The following is a 21,271-nucleotide window of genomic DNA, read 5'->3' on the forward strand; positions in this document are numbered from 1 at the left end:
GCTCAAACGGCTCATTAGGATCCTCACAGTCACCTGACCTCCGTCAGGTGACTGTGGGCGTGGATAATCTGTAGGTTCCTGCAGCGGATTGATCCTGATGAACCAGCAGGAACAAACCTTCCTGCGGTTTGTGACCAACATGAAACAACCTGAAATCCTCAAACACTTTTTCCTCCTTTTGCACATCAGAAAACTAAGTGCACTTCCTGAGTTTGTAAAGGTTTTCTCAAACATGACTCTGTTGTAATTAATATTATATCGGCATATATTATTGTTATTTGCAGTTTCTTTAGATGATCTTTAACTGTGTTTCCTCAGATCTGTTAAAATGCTGAATACTTTTGAGCTCTAACCTGTGCAAAGATCAGCTAACAAGCAGAGATGCTGGAGACGCGGCTCTCTGATTAGTTCATGGAAGCATTTCAACGTATTCTGTGAACGGCAACATGAGTTACCCGAGTTTCTTCAGCAGAGAAGCAAAACCCTTCAGGATGAAGAGCGCTCCAACTCTGAGGCTGTTTCACATCAGTCCTGTGTGCAGGCAGGACTAGTTCTGATGGACCGGCACTGTGAGAATCTGATGGACCGGTGGGGTTTCCTGCTCTGAGATTATTGCACTGTTCATTTTTACTGAATCTGTGAGAACAAAAAAATATATATATATATATAATCTGATGCATTTGATTCTGTTTTCATCCAGGAAGACAAAATATGAATAAAGTGGATTTTTCTGACCCAGAGTCCAGCTTGTTCTCTTGGTTCTGGTCTCCTGGCTGTTTGTGGATTGCTTTCCTGTTGCTCCGGCTGGAGATGCAGAAAACGTGCAGGTGTGGTTGTCAGGATTCAGCTCTTCAGAAAAATGTTTCTTTATTATTCTTTATTGTCATCATGAAACCATAAAGACATTTGGCCAGACTCCTGCCTTAGGCTGCTTACATATAAAATACAAACAACATTTTAAACACTGGAAGAAACGATAAAACACCCTTAGAAGGGAAAGGATGTGCATAGAAATAGAAAATGTAATGTGTAAATAAGCAGTATGTAGTAGCGTGTTCAGTCCTGTAGTCTATTATCACCTCCTTGGTCTCACTGGTGCTCAGGATCAGGTTGTTCCTGGAGCTCCACTGTGTCAGACTGTCAGGTTCACACACCTACAACATTCATTAAAACAACACAAAAAGGAAAGACAACAGATCTTCGCTTGCAAGGAGAACGCCAGGAACACATCCAGGCATGTGTCTCCCATCGCTCTGAAGTGCATCCGTGCCGTCCCTTACTTTTTATTTTCCCAGGGAAGCAAACTCAGTTACATTTACATGAGTAACATTTTTAACATAATGTACTTTTAGGAATAGTTTCATTGCACTGTACTTCTTAGTTTTACTAGAGTAAATATTATAAAGAAGTGTCGCTACTCTTACTTGAGTAAAATGTCTGGCTACTCCACCTGCTTTGAGTAACTTCACTGAATAAAGAACAAGAGACACGTCTGCAGTTTATATTAAGGTGAGACTTCTTGTTTGTTCACAAGTTTTGTTGTTTTAACTGTATTTTCTATCTTCTGACCTCATGGAGCCAGTTACAGGTCAATTAACCGCAGTAAACCGTTAGATAATGTTTTTACACTGCTCTAACTTACTGTAAATGCATTAACTGCTTGAATTCATACGTTTTATGTTGAAAAACATTGTTTAGAAAAGTGCTTCTTCAGCCTGAATTTGTTACTTTGTAATTGTTATTGTCTGTATAAAAAATTATGTTAAAATACCAGAATTTGTACATGATCTAATATTTTTTGCCTGACCAATTACATAATTTTTAAATATCAAATCGGTTATAAATATTTACTCTGTACTTAAGTTGCTTTTTATTCTTATTTGAGTAATTTCTTGGTTGGGTACTTTTTACTTTGACTTCGGTACAAATATGTTGAAGTAGAGTCTTCTAGCCACTCTGGTTGTTTCTGTTCTTGCTGCTGATGAACAACAGGCGGCGGCCGCCAGATGGCAGCACTGCGCCTCCAACAACCTGAAGGTCACCAGAAACAGGATGAGGAAGAAGAACTGCCCAGGATGTAAACAAAGGATGAGTCGCCATGTTGGACTGATTGACCGCGGATTGTTCGTTTGGGTCGGACCAGAACCGGTCCGTTAGAACAGTTGGTTGTCTGAGAAGAGTCCAGACTCCGGTTCGGTTAATCATGCAGCATCTCAGAACCGCAGAGGAAACTTTTAGCCGTCAGACCGAACTGGTCCTGCAGCTGCTGCTGGAGGCTGCTGTGGAAGTTCTGCTGGGACGGCAGGAACCAGCTGCTGAGGAGGTTCTACTGGGTCAGGAACCAGCTGCTGAAGAGGTTCTACTGGGTCAGGAACCAGCCGCTGAGGAGGTTCTACTGGGTCAGGAACCAGCTGCTGAGGAGGTTCTGCTGGGTCAGGAACCAGCCGCTGAGGAGGTTCTGCTGGGTCAGAAACCAGCAGCGGAAGAGGTTCTACTGGGTCAGGAACCAGCCGCTGAGGTGGTTCCGTTGGGTCAGAAACCAGCAGCGGAAGAGGTTCTGCTGGGTCAGCAGGAACCAGAAGATAAGCGAAAGCAGGTGAGTGCTGGTTCGGTTCTCTTGGCAGCTGCGTTTCCCGAACAGAACTTTATGCTGGTTTGAAATAGCTGCCGTCATAAAAAGCTCAGGTTCTGGACCCATTTCTGTTCCTCATCGTTACAGTGAAACTCTGAAATGTTCTGATCCAAGAAGTCACATAAAGCCTCCTTAACTAGCTTACGCGTGACACCGAGCCGCCGAATAGACGATCTTTGAGCGATTCTGCCTTTTCATTGGTCTGAATGAATCAGCGCCTGGTTCGGCCCGAAGGTTCCGATCGTTTCTGTAGAACCCGACATTTATAAACGGCCACATGGCAACAAAAACACCTTCAGCATTTTTATAATAATAATAATAATAATACGTATTCTGTTGTTTAAAGTTAAAAACTAAAATTTTCACAATGAGTTTTTATTTTACTGTTGTAATAAAAATAAAATTAAATAAACTAATACATATAATAATCATTAAATCATTCATCATTAAATGGTTGCCTTGTTATTTCTTGCACCCATGTCTAATTATTATTATTATTATTATTATTATTATTATTATTATTATTAATCAGAGTTAGTTTTTGTTGATGATGCAGGAATAAAGACTCCAGGGAAACGGTTGTGGAAGAACATCTATCAGGAACCTGTCTGACTCTGGAGGTTCTGGTTCTGCTCGGCTCACGGAACCTTGGTTCTGCTAAGCTGGTTTTTCTACACTTCGCTCAAACTGAACCTGTGACTTTCTTTCGCCCTGCAGCTGAGCAGCATGTTGGATCTGATGTCCAGGGAGGCGGTCCGTAAGCTCTGCGGCGTCTTCAGAGAACTCTACCTGAACGTTCTGACGGAGAACAAAGCTCTGAGGGACAAAGTGAAACGACTGGAGGGCGAAGAACCACAGAACCTGAAACCCTGTGCAGCTGCCAAGAACCTCAAGGTTTCCAAAGCCCGATCTTCAGGTGAGTTTCTGAAGAGGAACCTGCAGCTCTGTCCTTGTAGAAGTGAAAATGTTCTCAGCTGGAATTCAGTTCCGTTTATTGATTTAGCTCCACTTCACTACAAATATCCCACCAAGGCTCTTTACAAAGATATGATGTACGTAGAAAAATACACGATTCAACCAATCCAGTTATCTGAGCCGCTCCCTCCTTGTGACCAAGCATGTGGCGACAGTGGAAAGGAACAACTCCCTTTAAACAGGAATAAACCTCAGAACAGATCTAAACAGACTTAAGTTCTGCAGAACCTTGATCAAAATGTATATCAGACCAAAACTCCTACTGAAAAACCTTTAATCCACCAGTAAATAAAAATACTTGTTAAACAGCAACGAACTGAGCCCCATCAACTGAGGGTATAAATGAACTTAGTCAAACTTCATATTTGTAAAAAAAATAAAAAAAATAAAATAACCTTCACCACCAGAAACCTTTAGAACTTGTTCAGTTCCGATTGTTTCTATGAGTTTGAGTGTCGCTGTGGATGAGCTGGAAGGTCCTGCGTATAGAGAACAGATGGATGTGCATGGTGATGCCTTCACTGCCTGTCCGTTTTTTATATTTTTCTGTGGTTTGTCTCTATCTTTGGGCCCTTCAGTCAGATCTGCTGGACTTCCTTTGGTCTCCGACCCGGTTCAGTCCCCCTGCAGTGACCCAGTTCCTGTGGTCCTCACCCAGCCGGCTCTCCAGCAGCCAATCGGGAAGCAGAACGGCTGCTGCGCTCAGGAGGAAACGGATCCAGCTGTTCCAGATTCAGCTGAGGTCGAGGCTGAGGTGGTTTTAGAGACAACCCGGGTCTCTCCAGAACCCATGACCGAAGATGAACCGGCCAATGAGCTTCCAGGTGACGACCCGGCCCACCAGGAGGAAGATGTGACCGTGGTGAGTTCATGAGCAGCCCGCAGAATCAGAACATTCAACTTTACACTAACTGTTTCTTACTGAATCCTGGTTGAAGCGTTAAACTCGGCTCTCTGATGTCTGCAGGCCGCAGAAACAACAACAGAACCAGAAGAACTGGACCACAGAGGTCCAGTTGATCCGGAGAGCCTAAAAGGTGAAAGTCTGTTTGAAGATCGATCTTCATGTAGAAACCTTCACACTGCTGCAGTCAGACTGGACAGAACCGGGTCTTAGACTGAACAGAACCGGGTTTCCTGTAAGGCGATTACCACCTCGTCTGTGGTTCCATGTGCCGGTGGATACAGTTTTTTTTCTGGTATAATTCAGTCTGGGTGAACCAGACTCTTTGCCATGGTAATTGTTTCTGTCCATTTCATTGGTTAGTTGGTACCACCAGAACCTTTGTGACTGTCTCTGTGTTTTGGTCACCCTGAGGTCATGCAGAGAACCCGGTCCGACCCGTTAAGGTTTCATTTTTTCAGACCCGCGAGGACTTGAACTCAGGTTCTGTGTAGTTATTCGTCCATTACCGGTCCGGTTCAGTTGAGAGTAGAACACATTTTAAGTTGTTGGGTTCTTGTGTTTGGACCTCAGCGGGCCTGGTTTTTGGTTGTTGGGCTTCAGGTCATTGGTCCATGAAGGGATTCTTGTTGTCTGATCAACAGGTTTTCCCAAATGGATCCAATCTGGTGGGTTTTTCTGGACCGCATCTTATTTCAGATGGTTCTGTTAATTAGATAAGAACCCAAAACCCAATCTGGTCTTGTTTGAACAAACCATGTGTTCTAACAATATAGATCAAAATGTGTCAGAACTGAGCGGTACCGCCATAGACGTTATATACGTAGACGCCTGGTTGGGCAGGTTCTGCCTACGCTGCGAATGCGTCAGAGCGTCCGCCATGTTGAATGTGGCAAATCTGCAGTTACTCAGTCACATAAACAGTATAAGAGGGAGTTTAATCTCAGAATATACTTTGTATTCGTAATATTTTTATTTTTGTAATATTACGAGTTTATTTGCGTATCCCTTTGGCTTCATTCTCCTGACTTTATTCTCGTAAAGAAGAAAAAATAATTAAAAGAATCTAACCTGGCCCTATTACTCCAGGACTAACATAGTTCTGCAAACTGTGACTATTCTGAAAATGTTCCCCCTTAATTGTCATAATATGACGTTTTTGTCATATTATTACCACTTTTGTCTTTTTTTTTTTTTTTACTTTATTCACCTATGACCTTTTTCACATATTAGTAATTTTATCTCTTTAATGGTCCCCCAAAAAGTCTGTTTGTATTCTGTCTATACCAGATCATAGAAGGTTCACATGGTTTTATAAAATAATGAAGACCACAATGTTTAGATTTAACCAACACATTTTTTATCTTCATAACACATACACATATCTATCTATCTATCTATCTATCTATCTATCTATCTATCTATCTATCTATCTATCTATCTATCTATCTATCTATCTATCTATCTATCTATCTATCTATCTATCTATCTATCTATCTATCTATCTATCTATCTATCTATCTAGAAAAAAAAATCAGGACATATACTTATATAAAAGTCTATTTATTTATAATACTTCAAAATCTGGCACCAACCGTTTGTCTCCTGTGGTTCTGCAGCTCTGAGCGCGGAGCAGCAGAAGGAGCAGGAGCGGCTGAGGAGGCGGCAGCTCTACAAGGAGAAGCGCTTCTTCTGTGAGCTCTGCAACAAAGGCTTCCACCAGAACCACCAGCTGACCAAACACATGGCCAGCCACCGCAAACCCTTCCCCTGCAACTCCTGCGACAAAGGCTTCTACAAGGCTCAGACGCTCCACAAGCACCAGCAGAGCCACCGGCTGAGGGAGGCGCAGGAGCGCGACCCGGACAAGCTGCTGCAGTGCGACCAGTGCAGCAGGAAGTTCCGGCTGCTGCGCCAGCTCCGCGTCCACCAGGCCTCCCATCGGTTGGAGAAGACGCCTCTGGAGTGCCACGCCTGCGACCGCACCTTCACCTCCGCGGCCGCCCTCAGGTCCCACCAGGTGTCGCACGCCAAAGTCAAGCCGTTCATGTGCGACGTCTGCGGGAAGAGCTTCACCCGGAAGAAGAGCCTCCGGGAGCACCAGACGGTCCACACGGGGGCGCGGCCGTACCCCTGCCAGACCTGCGGCAAGCGGTTCTCCACCAGCGGGAACCTGCGCGTCCACAAGCGCTCGCACTCCGACGAGCGGCCGCACAAGTGCGGCGAATGCGACAAGGCCTTCAAATGCAGGATGGGGCTGATGCAGCACCGGGTGGTCCACTCTGGAGAGAAGCCCTTCACCTGCCACACCTGCGGCCTGAGCTTCGGCCTCAAGTACAACCTGCAGCGACACCTGCACCTCCACAACGGAGAGAAGCCCCACAGGTACGCACGCACCGGCTGGCCCAGCTGTGGGATCAGTCAGAGGTTCGCTTTGGTTCAGATCTTCTCACTCTGCTGAGTTCTCCTACTGCTCTCCAGTCTGCATTGTTTGTTGTTATTTCATCTTTTAACTTTTTGTTCTCTGTCATTTTTCTCTTCATAGAAGGTACACCTGGTCTGGCGTTCTGTTAGCTGTGACATCATCAGGGGAGGCAGATCATCCTCTATTACCATCTAACATAGAAAGTACTCCTGGGTCAATGTGAGCTTCTGAGCTTTCTGTGTCTCTGCTCTGTCTTCTCTAAGCCCCAGTGGGTGGAGGCAGATGAGCGTTCACACTGAGCCTGGTTCTGGTTCTGCTGGAGGTTCTCCTCCCTGTTAAAGGGGAGTTTTCCTCTCCACTGTCGCTTCATGCATGCTCAGTATGAGGGATTGCTGCAAAGCCATCAACAATGCAGACGACTGTCCACTGTGGCTCTACGCTCTTTCAGGAGGAGTGAATGCTGCTTGGAGAGACTTGATGCAACCTGCTGGGTTTCCTTAGAGAGGAAACTTTCTCACCAACCTGGAGGATCTGATGGAAGCTGACTTTGAAAAGAGCCTTGAGATGATGGGATGTTAATTGAATCTATATAAATAAAGTTGAATCGAACTGATGTCCTCCCCTCTGTCCCCCCTCAGGTGTCATCAGTGTGGGGAAGGTTTCTCGGGGACCTGGGCTCTGAAGACCCACATGCTGGTTCACGGGGTGGAGAAACCCTTCATGTGCGACTGCTGTGGGAAAACGTTCTTCTACAACTGTCAGCTGCAGAAGCACCAGCAGCTGGTTCACGGCGACCCGGAGGGCCGTCTCTCCCGCGGGGAGCCCGGGCGCCGCAGAGCCGCAGGGGTCAAAGCGTTCAGCTGCAAAACGTGCCTGAAGAGCTTCAGCAGCAGCAGCACGCTCAGGATGCACGAGAAGAGCCACCAGCAGAACAAGGAGTTCGCCTGCAGCACCTGCGGGAAGACCTTCCACCTGCGCCACATGCTGCGCTACCACCAGCGGCAGCACAGCGGGGAGCGGCCGCACGTCTGCACCTTCTGCGGCAAAGGCTTCCTGCAGGCGTCGCAGCTGAAGCAGCACGAGCTGCTGCACACCGGCGTCAAGCCGCACCGCTGCGAGCAGTGCGGCAAGGAGTTCAGGACGCCCCAGAACTACCACCGCCACCTGCTGGTGCACACCGGCGAGAAGCCGTACCAGTGCAGCGTGTGCGGCCGCAGCTTCCGGCAGTCCAACCAGCTCAAGTCCCACATGCAGATCCACACCGGCGTCAAGCTGTACTCCTGCGACCGCTGCCGCCTGGGCTTCTCCGACTCCCGGCAGCTGAAGAAGCACCGCTGCGGGGACGACTCCCAGGACACGCCGGAGTCTGGCAGGAGGCAGAGGGAGGTCTTCCCCTGGACTCCCGACTTCAGCTAGGGAACCAGAAACTGGATCAGCCACAAACACAAAGCTGCAAAATGGGACCATCTGACTTTCCTGGAGACCAACCAGATGCCCGACTTCTCTGTCCAGACGGAGTGGAGGAGCTGTGCTCTGCAGAGTCACTGAACATGACAAACCGTGGACTCCGCTGTGGCTTTCTGCTCTTCTTCTTCTCCCCGGCTCCACAGAGATGCAGGTTCTGGTGGGATTCACGGAGACATCCAGGCAAACGTTCGGCGCTTCGCCTTTAAACTCAGGGAGGAATTATTCCGGTCTGCTCGGATGGCCGTGTGTCGTCTTCGTGTTTCCGTTTGTCTGCCGTTCTGCTCAGATTCACCTGAACGTATCCAGCATCAGCTCCCAGTTCGGAGTTTCTGGCAGATCTAAGCCGACTGAAAAACTCTCACATTCAAGTTTTGTTTTGAAGAACAGAATAAAATCCTTATTTCCACCTGCAGGAGTCCGCTTAGTGCTTCTGATTTTATGTTTTACATATTTAGAAAAGGTTTGTGGAGAGTAAAAAGGCCAGAATTTGAAGAGAAATGATTTATAAAAGATCAGAGTTATTTAAAAAAAATTAACTAAGGTTTTGGGTAGAACCCGACTCCCTGAAACCCAAAGGATTAAAAACAAACCCGGGGACTTCATGTCTACACTGTCCTGCTGGGTTTCTGGATCAAGAATCTTTATTGTTACCACAGTAAAATGCTTTTGAAGACAGACACCAGCTCGGGCTGCACACGTGGACCTTTATGCAAACAGAACCAGACTAACTCAACCCTCCTCAGGTTCCCAGGTGCGCATCATTGCTCTCGTTCTGCCGGTCTGTTATTATTCCTTTATTTAACCAGGAAAAGACCCATTGAGATTAACTATCTCTGTTGGTGTCTGCTGGCTGCAGCAATAAGCCGGTAGAACAAACCTGTCTGTGCATTAGACCTGTTATGACATATTTATGACAGTTCATGACTTCCTGGTTAATGTCAAGTTGTCATACAAAAGACATTTTAAACCAGGGAGCACCAACCTTTCAGAGGTTGAGTGCTACTGCATTGGTACTGTGTCACACAAAGTGCTACCTATACTGACCTTTGTACTAGAAGAGTCAGAGCTCACCTTAAACATGCTTTTGATGCATTTATCATTTTAAATCTATGTAAATACAAGTATAACTAAAAGGGAAGAGCAACTAAATAAAATAACATTTTAGATGTTATATGTTTGAAATGTTACATTATTCTGAGCTGGGTTCAGGTAATCTTGCCGACTTTAGACAGAAACATCAGCCAACATCTGTTTCCGCCCAGTAGTGGTTTAGGTTTGAGACCGACTGATTGATGTTCTTGGAGACGGCTCAAAGAAGCGCTGAATAAACTCAGTTTTAACTACACAACTGAAATTTTTTCCAGATTTTATAAAAGCTCACATCATTCAGTTTCTATAAAACATAAATCTATCAGGAAAAACAATTTTCTCTTTCTGTTTATCTTTTTCTGTTTATTTCCTGTCCACACTCTGGGCCAGTAGGTGGCGGTAATGCGCAATTATAATTGATCTGCTTCCCGCCATGAAACAAATCAGAACCCAGCTAAGGAGAGGGCGCATGCGCACATACCTGCCAACAGTCAGCTCAGGCGGGTTCGCTGTAAGGCTACGGTTAAAAACCCACTAACGTTTAACTCCTGGTTCTGAACCGAACTTACGAGTCTCGGCTGAAAACATGCGTCCCCGGAGCGGCTCGTTTCCGGTGGCCACTAAAGTTTGGATCAGCTGTTCGTTAGCTTCCTGCTAGCTTCAATTAGCTAGCTTCCGGTTAGCTTCAGTTAGCTAGCTTCCTGCTAGCGTTAGCTTCAGTTGGAGCTAAAGCAGGTAAGGCGGGATACATCTAGAAATCTCTTCTTGGGGGTGTTGTGTGGTGGTGTTGGTGTCTGTGGGGGGTGCTCTGTGACAACAGGAGGCGATGTTCTCCCTGTCAGTCAAAAGTTCAGCCCCGGTTGTCTGATATTGAAGAAAGTATCCGACAACCGTTGGGCTAACCTCTGTTTTTAGCTCAGAGCCGTTAGGAACAATCTGCAGCGATGCTAAAATGTTGTTGTTTAACACCCAGCTGTCAGCAGAACGGGTGTTACTCTGTCTGAGGGGTTTTAGTAACCTACCGTAGCATCTGTCATTGCAAACAAAACCCTGTTAGGGTGCAGCCCCGTCCCACGTCATCATGGTGGGGAAATGTGCACATTTGAACGTAATTTGTTTATTTATGTTTAAAAATCGCTCTTTGTTTACTGGCTGCTGAACGCCATTGGCATGCCTTATATGGCAAATGTTGATGAAATAACGTGATGAGTGGATTAAAAAGAGAAAAGGGGGAAAATCTGTTAATATAGTAGTCGTGTTACATAAGTTGCAGGTAAAATAACTTATTTCTTTAATAAACTCTGGATTCCCTTCACTTGCCAAACTTGGGGAAAGTGTAGCTTCCTGCTGTGCTTCGTGTATGGGGGTTCTCTCCAAGCCCTGCCGGTGCAAATTCTCAGTTATCCCGGTCATCACAACAGCAGACAGGCTTAAATCAGAGGAAACCGCCTGTTGGCTGACAACTATGGAGGACCAAGTCTTCCATATCTAAAAATAAATACAGAAATAAATAAATGCTCAATAAATAAATAAGCATACAATTAATTGCCACCAAATTAATAAATGTAGGTAGAAATTAAATTATACAGTGAGACATAAATGTATATATCTCTTTTAATTAGCTTATTTGTTTATTTGCCTTTGTAATAATTACCTTATTTATTTATTGTGCGTTATAATCTTCAACTTTATTTATTAATTACTTATATTTTTTAAGTATTTATTTATGTGCATGTTATAATATTTTTGTCTGTTTTATTCTTCCTTTGTATTTTTTTACCCTATATATTACTGTGATGCTATTTATTTCTGCCTGTCCTTTTTACATTTCTGCCTGTCCTTTTTACATTTCTGTATGCATTTCTGCCTCATTATGCAAATGAGGAGGGGTGTGTCTTAAGTGCTCAACTTCTTCCCATTGGTTGGTTAGCATTTTACTGCGTTGGTCAAATCTACATGGCTTTTCCCCGCACTAAAGCTTAAGTAATGTCAAACTCAGCAGGCAGACGTTCAGTGTCCGACCTCTTAAGGAAAGCTGCTAATAGACTGGAAGAGTTAGAAGGCTGTACGTTTGGGATCTGAATGTTTTTTTATGGTTTCAGATTCGGTTTTTCCAGATCAGTAACTCATCGGCGAAAAATGTATTCTACAAAACAGACACCTCTCCGCAACCACAGCAAGGCAGACATTGAGCTACAACCATAGTTTCCTCAAAACGAGTCTCCCATCGCGCTGGGTGAATTACATTGGACCCTATGCAGAGCTCGCTTGATAAGAAAATACTGTAGTTGATTATAAAAGTCCCGTTGACTCCACGGAGTCATCAGGATCTAGCTCATGGTTGATCCGGTTGAGGGGCTCCGATTTCGGCCAGTGTCTCTCAGCTGCTCCCTCCTCCCACACGCGGTGGTGCAGTTAGAGGCCGTCAAAAAACTTTATAACCAAGCACTCTTGAGAAATAAAAACCAATAAATGTATTATCTTGTGACCAGCTAAGATAAACTAATATAAATTGATGTCAATAGATAAAATCTGTAAGGCACATTTGTTTTTATTCTTTTTTAGCTATTTTCAATTTTCAAGACAAAAATTGGGATATTTCCTTACAGATGTTTTTTTAGTGGCTTGATTTTATATTAGTTTTGTCATAGGTGGTCACAAGATACGGAATTTATTTACTTTTGTTTCTCAAGAGTGCTTGGTTCAAATGTTTTTTGACGGTCCCTAAATGCACCACCGCGTGTGGGAGGAGGGAGCAGCTGAGAGATGCTGGCCGAAATCGGAGCCCCTCAACCGGATCAACCATGAGCTAGATCCTGTTGACTCCGTGGAGTCAACGGGACTTTTATAATCAACTACAGTATTTTCTTATCAAGCGAGCTCTGCATAGGGTCCAATGTAATTCACCCAGCACGATGGGAGACTCGTTTTGAGGAAACTATGGTTGTAGCTCAATGTCTGCCTTGCTGTGGTTGCGGAGAGGTGTCTGTTTTGTAGAAGAAATGATCCGCCGATGAGTTACTGATCTGGAAAAGCCGAATCTGAAACCACCGAAAAACATTCAGATCCCAAATGTACAGCGTTCTAATTCTTCCAGTCTATTAGCAGCTTTCCTTAAGAGGTTGAACACTGAACGTCTGCCTGCTGAGTTTGAAATTACTAAACAATTCTTTAGTGCGGGGGAAAGCCATGTAGATTTGACCGACGCAGTAAAATGCTAACCAACCAATGGGAAGAAGTTGAGCACTTAAGACACACCCCTCCTCATTTGCATAATGAGGCAGAAATGCATACAGAAATGTAGAAAGGACAGGCAGAAATGTAAAAAGGACAGGCAGAAATAAATAGCATCACAGAAATATATAGGGTAAAAAAATACAAAGGAAGAATAAAACAGACAAAAATATTATAACATGCACATAAATAAATACTTAAAAAATATAAGTAATTAATAAATAAAGTTGAAGATTATAACGCACAATAAATAAATAAGGTAATTATTACAAAGGCAAATAAATAAATAAGCTAATTAAAAGAGATATATACATTTATGTCTCACTGTATAATTTAATTTCTACCTACATTTATTAATTTGGTGGCAATTAATTGTATGCTTATTTATTTATTGAGCATTTATTTATTTCTGTATTTATTTTTAGATATGGAAGACTTGGTCCTCCATAGACAACGACTACTGGAGAGGTGTAGAAACGTTTTTCAGAAACTGACCGAAAGTCCGTTTGCCTCCGATTGAAGCCTGTTTGCTGTCTCCAAGCATTCCTCCAGGCTTCCTCCATCAGTGCCAAAGCATGGCTGTAACCTTACTTTGTCTCTAAATTGCCCTTAGTGTGTGTGTTGGTGGTCCTGTGATGGACTGACCACCTGTCCAGGGTGTGGGTGTGGGGAAGAGCATGCATATACCGCTGTACAGCTGGGGGTGGTGATGGTGATGGTTTCTGCTTCAGCAGTGTTCAGTCGTTCCCAACCCAAAGGGACGAGGAGGAAGAGGAAGAGGAAGATGTCTCTGGTGTCTGAGCTGAAGGAAGGCGGCAGGAAGGACTCGGCTCTGTCCTGGGAAGACTGTCTGTGTCCTGTCTGTCTGGAGATCTTCATAGAGCCTGTCACTCTGCCCTGCACACACACCTTTTGCAAGGTAACCACGGGAGGATGTAATATTAACCTGCATGGCTATAATGCGTAAGGAATTAAAACTGTTATTCTGTTGAACTTTTTATTGACCCTTTTGTTTCATCATCGATATACGTCTATCGATCGATTTATATATTGTTACTGAATTATCGTCCAGTCCTAATATGGAGGCAAAGTTAATGTGACGGTAGAATTATGACAAATCAAGCTCCGATTACCATAAATAACTACCATATTTTTCGGACTATAAGTCAAACTTTTTTCATGGGCCGTTTCTCAATTCGCGAGAATGCGAGTACGGACTTGACAAGTCCGTCTGTAGTTGCCAGGGGGCGCTCTAGGCTTGTGAATATATATATATTTGCTGCTATTGTACCACTTACACATTTATAGAAACATTAACTTATAGACAACAAAGAACAAACGTTTGTATGTTGTTTCACTTTCAGTCTGCATTAACACAGCAGAGCTTAAAGGAACCATCACAGAACCTGTTATTGGCCTGCCTGTGAAGCTAATGGCAGCTAGCGCTAGCTTACAGCTCTGCTGTCCGCAGGGTTCACACCAGCGTATTATAGCGTAATGGACCATTATGCTGAAAGTTGTCAAAGTTACACTGAAATTAAACCGTTACGCTCAGTTGCGGAGCGGTGTGACACGGATGTTTGAGAGCAGCATAGAAAAATCAGTAAAGCTCCTGAAGGTGCATCAGCGCAGCTATAAACCTCCTGAATCACATTAGCTAACGTTAGCTTACATTAGCTTGATGAACAGCCCCCTTTGAGCTGCGCTACACAATGCGCCACTTTGAGAGGCAGGACCTGGTTTCTGCTGGTGAGCTCGATGATGCGGCGTCATCTTCTGCCTCTCGTTAACGTCGAGGAACACCTGCTGCGCTCTCCACCAGGTGGCGCTCTGATTGACGCATCATCCTCCCACCTGTCTGTGTTGCAGAGCTGCTTCCTGGAGTCGGTGGATAAGGCCACGCTGTGCTGTCCCATGTGCAGGAAGCGCATCTCCACCTGGGCCCGTCTGAACAGCAAGAACAAGACGCTGGTGGATCAGCAGCTGTGGGACCGGATCCAGACCTTCTTCCCTCTGCAGTGTCAGCGGCGCCTGAGCGGCGAGGACCTCGAAGATGGCGAGTGCACAGGTAAGCTGGTGCAGCGTTTGGGTTCTGATCATAAGACTGACCTGGATAAACCCAGCCGCTGACATCGTTTGTGTTTAGTCTCCGTTCCCAGAGTCTGCTCTCCTGGAGAGCTGCGGCAGGAGTACGAGGATCAGGTGACCAAGGTGAGGCCAGCATGGCAGCGGGGCGTTGATTAAACTCATTCAATATTTTAACCGTCCAGAAATTATTTTTCGTCAGTTTCAGGGAATTTTGTCTTATTTTGATTTGCTGATAATGTTTGAAATTAAAATATATTTTCTTGGGTTAAATTTTCTTTGTGTGGGGTAGCAACACAACCTGGATGACGTCACTGTGATGTCATCCAGGTGTGAACGCTCTGTGAAGCGTTTATGCTCCTGTCTGCCGTCCGTTTGGAAACGTTTAAATAAAGTTTGGTTGAGATGTGAGTGACGATGGTGGTTGTGAGGTCACATGACCGTGTCTGTTCCCCGTCAGCTGATGGAGGAGCGCAAGGCTCAGGATGAAGAAGAGCGCAAAGCTAGCGAGGAGCTGATCCAGAAGCTGCTGGCCGAGGAGCAGCAGCAGCTGCAGGAGGAGAGGAAGAGGAAGGTGGAGGACGAAGAGCTGGCCAAGCTGCTGAGCAACCAGCTGGTCAGTGACGTCACACCGCTGTCTGCATGCGTGATTACGGCTCGCCCTAAGTTGTCCTCCTCCCACAGAACTCCCAGGAAACCGTTGGCGCTCCCGTTATCACGCCTTTGAAGAAGACGACGAAGAAGAAGGAGGTGTTTGTTGGAAACATGGACAGGTGAGTCACACCTGAGGGACGACTGCTTAAAACTGATAATACCTCAGATATTAACAAGGCAGTAATAATATAACAACACATTAGTTTGGCTCTTTACTGTAATCACCAGGTTAACTAAAGTGCTTTACAATGAGGAATATAAAATTAAAACACAATAAATAAAACGGCGTTAAGCCAGACGTCGCGCTGTTGCTGACGGCGAGGTTAATATCTGTCCACATACGTACTCCCCGACAATGTTACAGGCAGGAAAAGTCACTAAATGCATTTATAGAAACAGGTTGTGTGTTACAGTGTGGAGGGCTGGTACTTCTGATGGCGTGTTGCTGGCTGGGACTGCGATGCAGCTTCCGTCTCTAACCCTGATCAAATAAAAATGCTCCCAGGAAGCAGAAACCACGTATCCACGTATCGGATCCCAGTTCTGTCCCAATCACAGAGATGCCTGATCACGGTGGATTAGTTTTATCACAGGACCTGGAAACTCAGCAAAATATAGTCGTTAGATTGTGGGGAAATCTTTTTTATTATTACTGACGTGGTCGATTCGCGCAGGATTAACAACACAGAGAATCTCCCCAATTAATACAGTGATTACTGAGAGCAAGTACAACTTTATGTGCTAACGCCCTGAACCACCATCCACATCATGCTCCCACCACGACCTGAAAAAAAAAAGCATTTTAAGCTTCCCCAGCTCTATGATGTGACTTGCAAAAGTATTTATACCATTAATCTTTTTACTCTTTGTTTTATTACAATCACAGGCCAGTGACAAAATGACAGTGACAAAATGTTCAACACGGTTTAGGCTAGAAATCAAAGAGATATGCAACAGTTTTCATTTTATCTTTTCTTAAAGTGATCCATGTCAAAGATGACATTTGATTATTATGTTTATTGGTCCATCTAATATAAAGAAATTTAATGCAAAGCGCATTAAAGATCTGGTCATTGTGAAATTGTAGAATCGCTTTACAATTACACCTTCAAGTTTTTTGTGGTAAAATGGGTCAGTGATACTAGATGGATAAAGTCTGTGGACCTCAAAGGTTGTCGGCTAGGACTAGACGATATACACAATCACATGTGATCCCTGGTGACAGTAATCCCGTCAGAATAAGGCTTTTAACACCACCCGTCTTTCCAGTTTCCCAGTCCCTGCTGCTGGAAAACATCCCACAGCCTGATGCTGCCACCACCGTGTTTCACTGTGGGGACGGTGTTGGGTTTGGGCCACACACAATTTTCCTTCCTTGGAGGCTGAAAAGTTTTCATTTTACTCTCATCTGACCTGAACGTCTTCCTGCGTACATCTCAGGCGTCTCCTTATTTTTAACACTCCTCCATGAAGCCCAGCTCTGTAGAGCGTCCGGCTTATTCTGGTCCTATGGTCAGATCCTCCAGTCTCTGCTCACCAGCTCTGCAGGTTTTCATGCTGTGACGCCTCCTGCTCAGAGGTGCTGCAGCATCTGGGGCCTTCCGGAAAAGATGTTCACATTGCCAGGTCATGTGACTCTTAGACTGCACAAAGGTGGACTTTGTTATGGGACTTTAAAGGTTACTAACCGCACCAGAACGTGTCGGGGGCTTCAAAGCAAAGGGGGTGAATACATATGCACGTTTTCTACATATAGTTTTTATTACTATTTTGTTCACATAAGATCAGATTAACAAATATTAAAATTACAACTGGAAAAGCCATGTGGGGTGAATATTTTTGAGAAGCACAGTAAATAGTTTTAAATTGACTCCTCTCTCACACAGTGTGACGTCTCCCCTGCTCCCACCTCAAATAGAGAAACGTTTTGAATCCTCTAATGAGAGAGTTGAGCAATCAGCTCCAGTCACCAAGCCGGTCCCACCGGGCCGCTGGAGCCCGGTTGGTTTTGGTGCTGATAAATCGGTCGGGTCAGTAGAACCCGCTCCTCGGGCTCCAGCTGCAGGGTCGTTTGACAGGAAGTGATGCGTTTAACTTGTTGGTTTCAGGTTCCTGTGTCCCCGCCCGCCGCTGCACAGCTCCGCCCCCGCCTTCATAACCAATAAGGTCAGTTCAGACATGGCTTGGAGTTCCAACAGCCGACACACGGCGACTTTGTGATAACTCTTAACTTCCTGTTTCAGGAGAACGTCCTCCTGCTGGAGGCGGAGCTTCACGTGGAGCAGCGCTGCCCGCTGACCGACAGTCAGCTGATCCGATCGTCGTCATCGAAGAGGAAGAGCTCAGAGCTGGGCGCTGCCGAGGAGCAGGAGGACAGGACCGCCAAACGGGTCGCGGTCTCCACCTCCTTACCTGTGGAGGCGGGGCCGTTGCCCGACTGGGAGGCGGAGCTTCGGTTGAAACGGCAGCAGGAGGAGGCGGACCGACGCCTGGCGCTGCTCCTTCAGAAGGAGCTCGATGAGGAGGAGAGACGGAGAGCCACGGACCGCAGCAAAGGGTCCTCTGACGCCTACCTGCTTCGCCACCAGAGAGGTGAGACAGAAGAGGCGGGGCCATCACACGTACCTGCAAGAGGAAGACGAGGGGCCGGACCTGTAAAACCCCCCAGAACCTTCCTCAGCTCCTCCTCCTCCTCACGCTCTGCCTTAACTACCAACACTCAGCTTCGCTCCTCTTCATCAAGCCGAGGAGGCAAACAGACGACACTGATGGAGATATTCTCTCCTCCTCGTCCTCCTGCTCAGCTGCAGCCCCAACAAACGGCAAATAAATAAAACATTTTATTTTGAAAGGGCGCCACTTCCACCTGATCTCCGATTGGTCAGTTTGTCTTTACTGAAGTTTATTTTTTATTTTTTCCTTTGGTTCGGAGGTGCCTAACCCCAGCAGTCATGTGATCAGTCATGTGATGCTCTGACTCGTCGTCACATGACGGCGCCTGAGACAGGTCTGTGGAAGCTGCTAAACTTCATCATAGATTAAACTGAGCAAACAAAGTTGCTGGTGATTATTGATCTCTGTTCAAAATGAGAGCATCTGGGAAGGCCCGCCCCTTATTTGGAGGCCCCGCCCCTTTGTGGAGGCTCCGCCCTCCTGCTGAAGCAGGAGCATTGATACTTTTTACTGCTCAGGAAGAAAACTTGACGTCCTTGGAGCTGATTGCGTAGCAACACTATCATGGTCCGATCCTGCAGTTTACCTTTAATTTATCATCGGACCGGTTTTGTTTCTTGTTTTGTTAATTGTAGTAAAAAAGAAATACTTTGGTTTTGTAATAAAAAAAAAGTTCTGACGAGTTTCTGCTGCTGCGCTTCTTTTAACCCGCCTTTACGGTCCTCCTTCCTGATTATCCAAACAGACTGAACTAATCAGAACCAGATCAGACATGTCGACCCACGGTCCATCCCGGTTCTGGTCCATACGGATTTGGTTCTAATGGATCGGTTTGTTCTTTTAACCAATAACTTAAGTTTCAATCAGAAACTTCGTTGTTTGGTCTGAGACATCTGTTCCATCTGACCCCATGAAAATTTACCGGACCCTGAACCCGACCCATCAGTGGAACCAGGAGAGCGTGCTAGTTTTGCAAGTTGACATGTTTAGCTTAAGGATTGAACAACTAGGAGGCGACAGGAAGAATTACAGGACTAAAGAAACAATGATAGGAGACAGAAGAAGATTTAGTGTTAGAGCTCAAAAAGGAATAAATGCTTTTAATAGGACACATTAAATAAGTTCTTTAACAATTAAGCAAGTAAATAATTTTAAATTGTCAATTAAACATAAAGACTGAAAACCCAAAACAAATCTGCTTTTAAAAACGGTGGTCTCTGCTGATTTCTGACCTACAGGAAGGCTGGGGATGATGTCTATCCTCGGGTTCTGGATCTAACTGGGCTTTTTCAGAACACCCTGAAGATTAACAAATGGCAGATCTCCTAGATGTGCTGAAACTTCCAGGGTTTTAATGTGTAGCTCAAATGTTTGGAAACAGGCCAATAAAATAGGTCAGACTCATGATGAATGAGGGAATGAATGAAACCAGGTTTGTGGCTCATAATTGATCTCCGGGTGTCACAGAAAACCTCAAATAAACAATGAATGTCTAAAACTGAAGGGAATGCTTTCTGGAGCAGAACCTGGTGGAGGAACTCCTAGGCTAAAAACTTCAGAGAAAAACGCGGTCTTCTTCACAATGTGGGTTTTAGTTTAAAAACTGCAGATAAACACATTTCTACCTGAGGTTGGATTCATTTTATGATCTGCAGTTATTAAAGTCAGCTGGACCAGTAGAACCGGTGGGGTTCTGGTAATGTTCTCTAGGACAGGCGTGTCCAACTCATTTCTACTTTAGACCACTTTGGCATCATGAAGTCATTAAAAGGGCTGGTTGCACATGTACAGATGATACTTTTGATTTAAAAAAACTTCACTACAATTCACATAGAAATATAAAAGACATAAAAGTAGCACCTTAGGCCCAGTTTTAGCAGTTTCTCTGCAAAAAAAAAGTTGATATTGGGGTGATTTACACTTTAAACTCATCATTCTGCATCACTTCTTCTCTTCTTGCACATTTCTGGGTTGTTTTAATGTGTTGTGGGAAAACTGACATCTAGTGGCAGGATGCTGTTACTACACAGTTGGAAAAATCAACATTTCCCACTTTATACACTTTAAAAGGTTATATGTGTCTATGACATTTTATGCCTTTTTTGGCTCTGGAGGGCCGGTAAAATTGCCTTGACGGGCCGGATTCAGCCCGCGGTCCTTGAGTTTGACACGCTGTAGGGGATGGAAAATGTTCTTTACGTTTTCTAAAAGAAACGTAATAAAAAAAACAAGACAGACTGGAACAGAGAATGACACTAAGATTTCACGTTGAAATGAATCCAGTCCCAGAGTTTTACTGGCTGCTGCTCTCCAGCTTGTGTTCAGATCCCATGTTCCTCACATCCGACCTGCACCCAAAACAAGTCCAGAACCCAGAATAAACAAACTAAAGGTGTAAACATGTTCCCCTAAGACTTCGCGGTCTAACTTTTCCATCCAGTGTGCGATCCGGGGCCTGCAGGCCATCCGTTCCCAGGAGGTTTCGTCATCACGACGTGTGTTCTGTGGTTTCCCTGCGGCGGGTCATGTGACCCCGATGAGTCGCCTGGTGACGTCTGAGCCGAACCATGAAAACCAACAGTCCTCGAGGACCTCAGATGTTCTGGTCCTCCTCATGTCTGTGGGATTGCGGGTCAGGAGAGGAACAGAACCGGCTGGACAGCAGATCAGGTCCAAACTGCATCCGGCTCACTGGTCTCAGATCTGTGCTACTGTAGTTTCTGTGGAGGATCCAAATGGATCCTGAACTCAGAATTTTGATAGGTTTGGTCTGAAATAACAACTAACCGAATCTGGAGGTTTTACCAACATTTTCACTGGTTGTTTGTTAGTCTGTGAGCCCGTTTCCAGATTCTGATGATACCTTCCCCTGGGCCACAACATACCAGTTTTACAGAACTGAAGCCGATGCAAACAGAACTAGAACCGGTTTTGTGGACCCACAGATCTGACGAGGTATTGTACTCCCTGAATCCCGGACCAGGACCTGGACCAGCAGAGGCGGTCGTCCTGCGGGTCAGGGCCGGATGACGTCAGTGCTGGGCTGCCATGAGACAGCACGTTTCCCATGAGTCTTTGCTGTGCTGTGGTGAATCAGAAGGACAAAAATAAGTTGTTCTCTTTTAGAAGGACT

The 21,271-nt window shown here is 45.2% G+C and overlaps 2 protein-coding genes across 5 annotated transcripts; both read left to right on the forward strand.

The window, feature by feature from the left end:
• The first annotated feature begins 2,015 nt into the window (after window positions 1-2,015).
• On the forward strand, window positions 2,016-8,815 carry LOC105920663 (zinc finger protein 708). 3 transcript variants are annotated; one of them, XM_036131528.1, is made up of 7 exons: window positions 2,016-2,323; window positions 2,357-2,596; window positions 3,350-3,548; window positions 4,186-4,469; window positions 4,575-4,644; window positions 6,131-6,896; window positions 7,575-8,815. In XM_036131528.1, exons 1-7 carry the CDS (start codon window positions 2,204-2,206, stop codon window positions 8,350-8,352), a joined length of 2,457 nt encoding a protein of 818 aa, XP_035987421.1. In that variant the 5' UTR covers window positions 2,016-2,203; the 3' UTR covers window positions 8,353-8,815. The 3 variants fall into 3 exon arrangements, with proteins under 3 accessions (XP_035987421.1, XP_035987422.1, XP_035987420.1); XM_036131529.1 differs by having other exon boundaries at window positions 2,390-2,596; XM_036131527.1 differs by having other exon boundaries at window positions 2,016-2,596.
• A 1,123-nt stretch (window positions 8,816-9,938) lies between these two features.
• Window positions 9,939-18,820, forward strand: rnf168 (ring finger protein 168). Of its 2 annotated transcripts, none has more exons than XM_021312762.2 (8): window positions 9,939-10,227; window positions 13,458-13,645; window positions 14,596-14,794; window positions 14,873-14,937; window positions 15,272-15,427; window positions 15,496-15,584; window positions 17,574-17,631; window positions 17,709-18,820. In XM_021312762.2, exons 2-8 carry the CDS (start codon window positions 13,511-13,513, stop codon window positions 18,297-18,299), a joined length of 1,293 nt encoding a protein of 430 aa, XP_021168437.2. In that variant the 5' UTR covers window positions 9,939-10,227; window positions 13,458-13,510; the 3' UTR covers window positions 18,300-18,820. The 2 variants fall into 2 exon arrangements, with proteins under 2 accessions (XP_021168437.2, XP_035987413.1); XM_036131520.1 differs by having other exon boundaries at window positions 13,461-13,645.
• Window positions 18,821-21,271: the final 2,451 nt, after the last annotated feature.

This window comes from Fundulus heteroclitus, unplaced genomic scaffold, assembly GCF_011125445.2.
Source record: "Fundulus heteroclitus isolate FHET01 unplaced genomic scaffold, MU-UCD_Fhet_4.1 scaffold_44, whole genome shotgun sequence".
NCBI classification, from domain to species: Eukaryota; Metazoa; Chordata; class Actinopteri; order Cyprinodontiformes; family Fundulidae; genus Fundulus; species Fundulus heteroclitus.

Excerpts from the sequence above, each read along its gene's own strand:
- LOC105920663 (XM_036131527.1), top strand. The coding sequence starts at position 2,204 with ATGCAGCATCTCAGAACCGCAGAGGAAACTTTTAGCCGTCAGACCGAA. Across the intron at positions 2,597-3,349 it reads CAGAAGATAAGCGAAAGCAG|CTGAGCAGCATGTTGGATCT; the intron begins GTGAGTGCTGGT and ends TTCGCCCTGCAG. Across the intron at positions 4,645-6,130 it reads TGATCCGGAGAGCCTAAAAG|CTCTGAGCGCGGAGCAGCAG; the intron begins GTGAAAGTCTGT and ends GTGGTTCTGCAG.
- rnf168 (XM_021312762.2), top strand. The coding sequence starts at position 13,511 with ATGTCTCTGGTGTCTGAGCTGAAGGAAGGCGGCAGGAAGGACTCGGCT. Across the intron at positions 14,795-14,872 it reads CGAAGATGGCGAGTGCACAG|TCTCCGTTCCCAGAGTCTGC; the intron begins GTAAGCTGGTGC and ends GTTTGTGTTTAG. Across the intron at positions 17,632-17,708 it reads CCGCCTTCATAACCAATAAG|GAGAACGTCCTCCTGCTGGA; the intron begins GTCAGTTCAGAC and ends TTCCTGTTTCAG.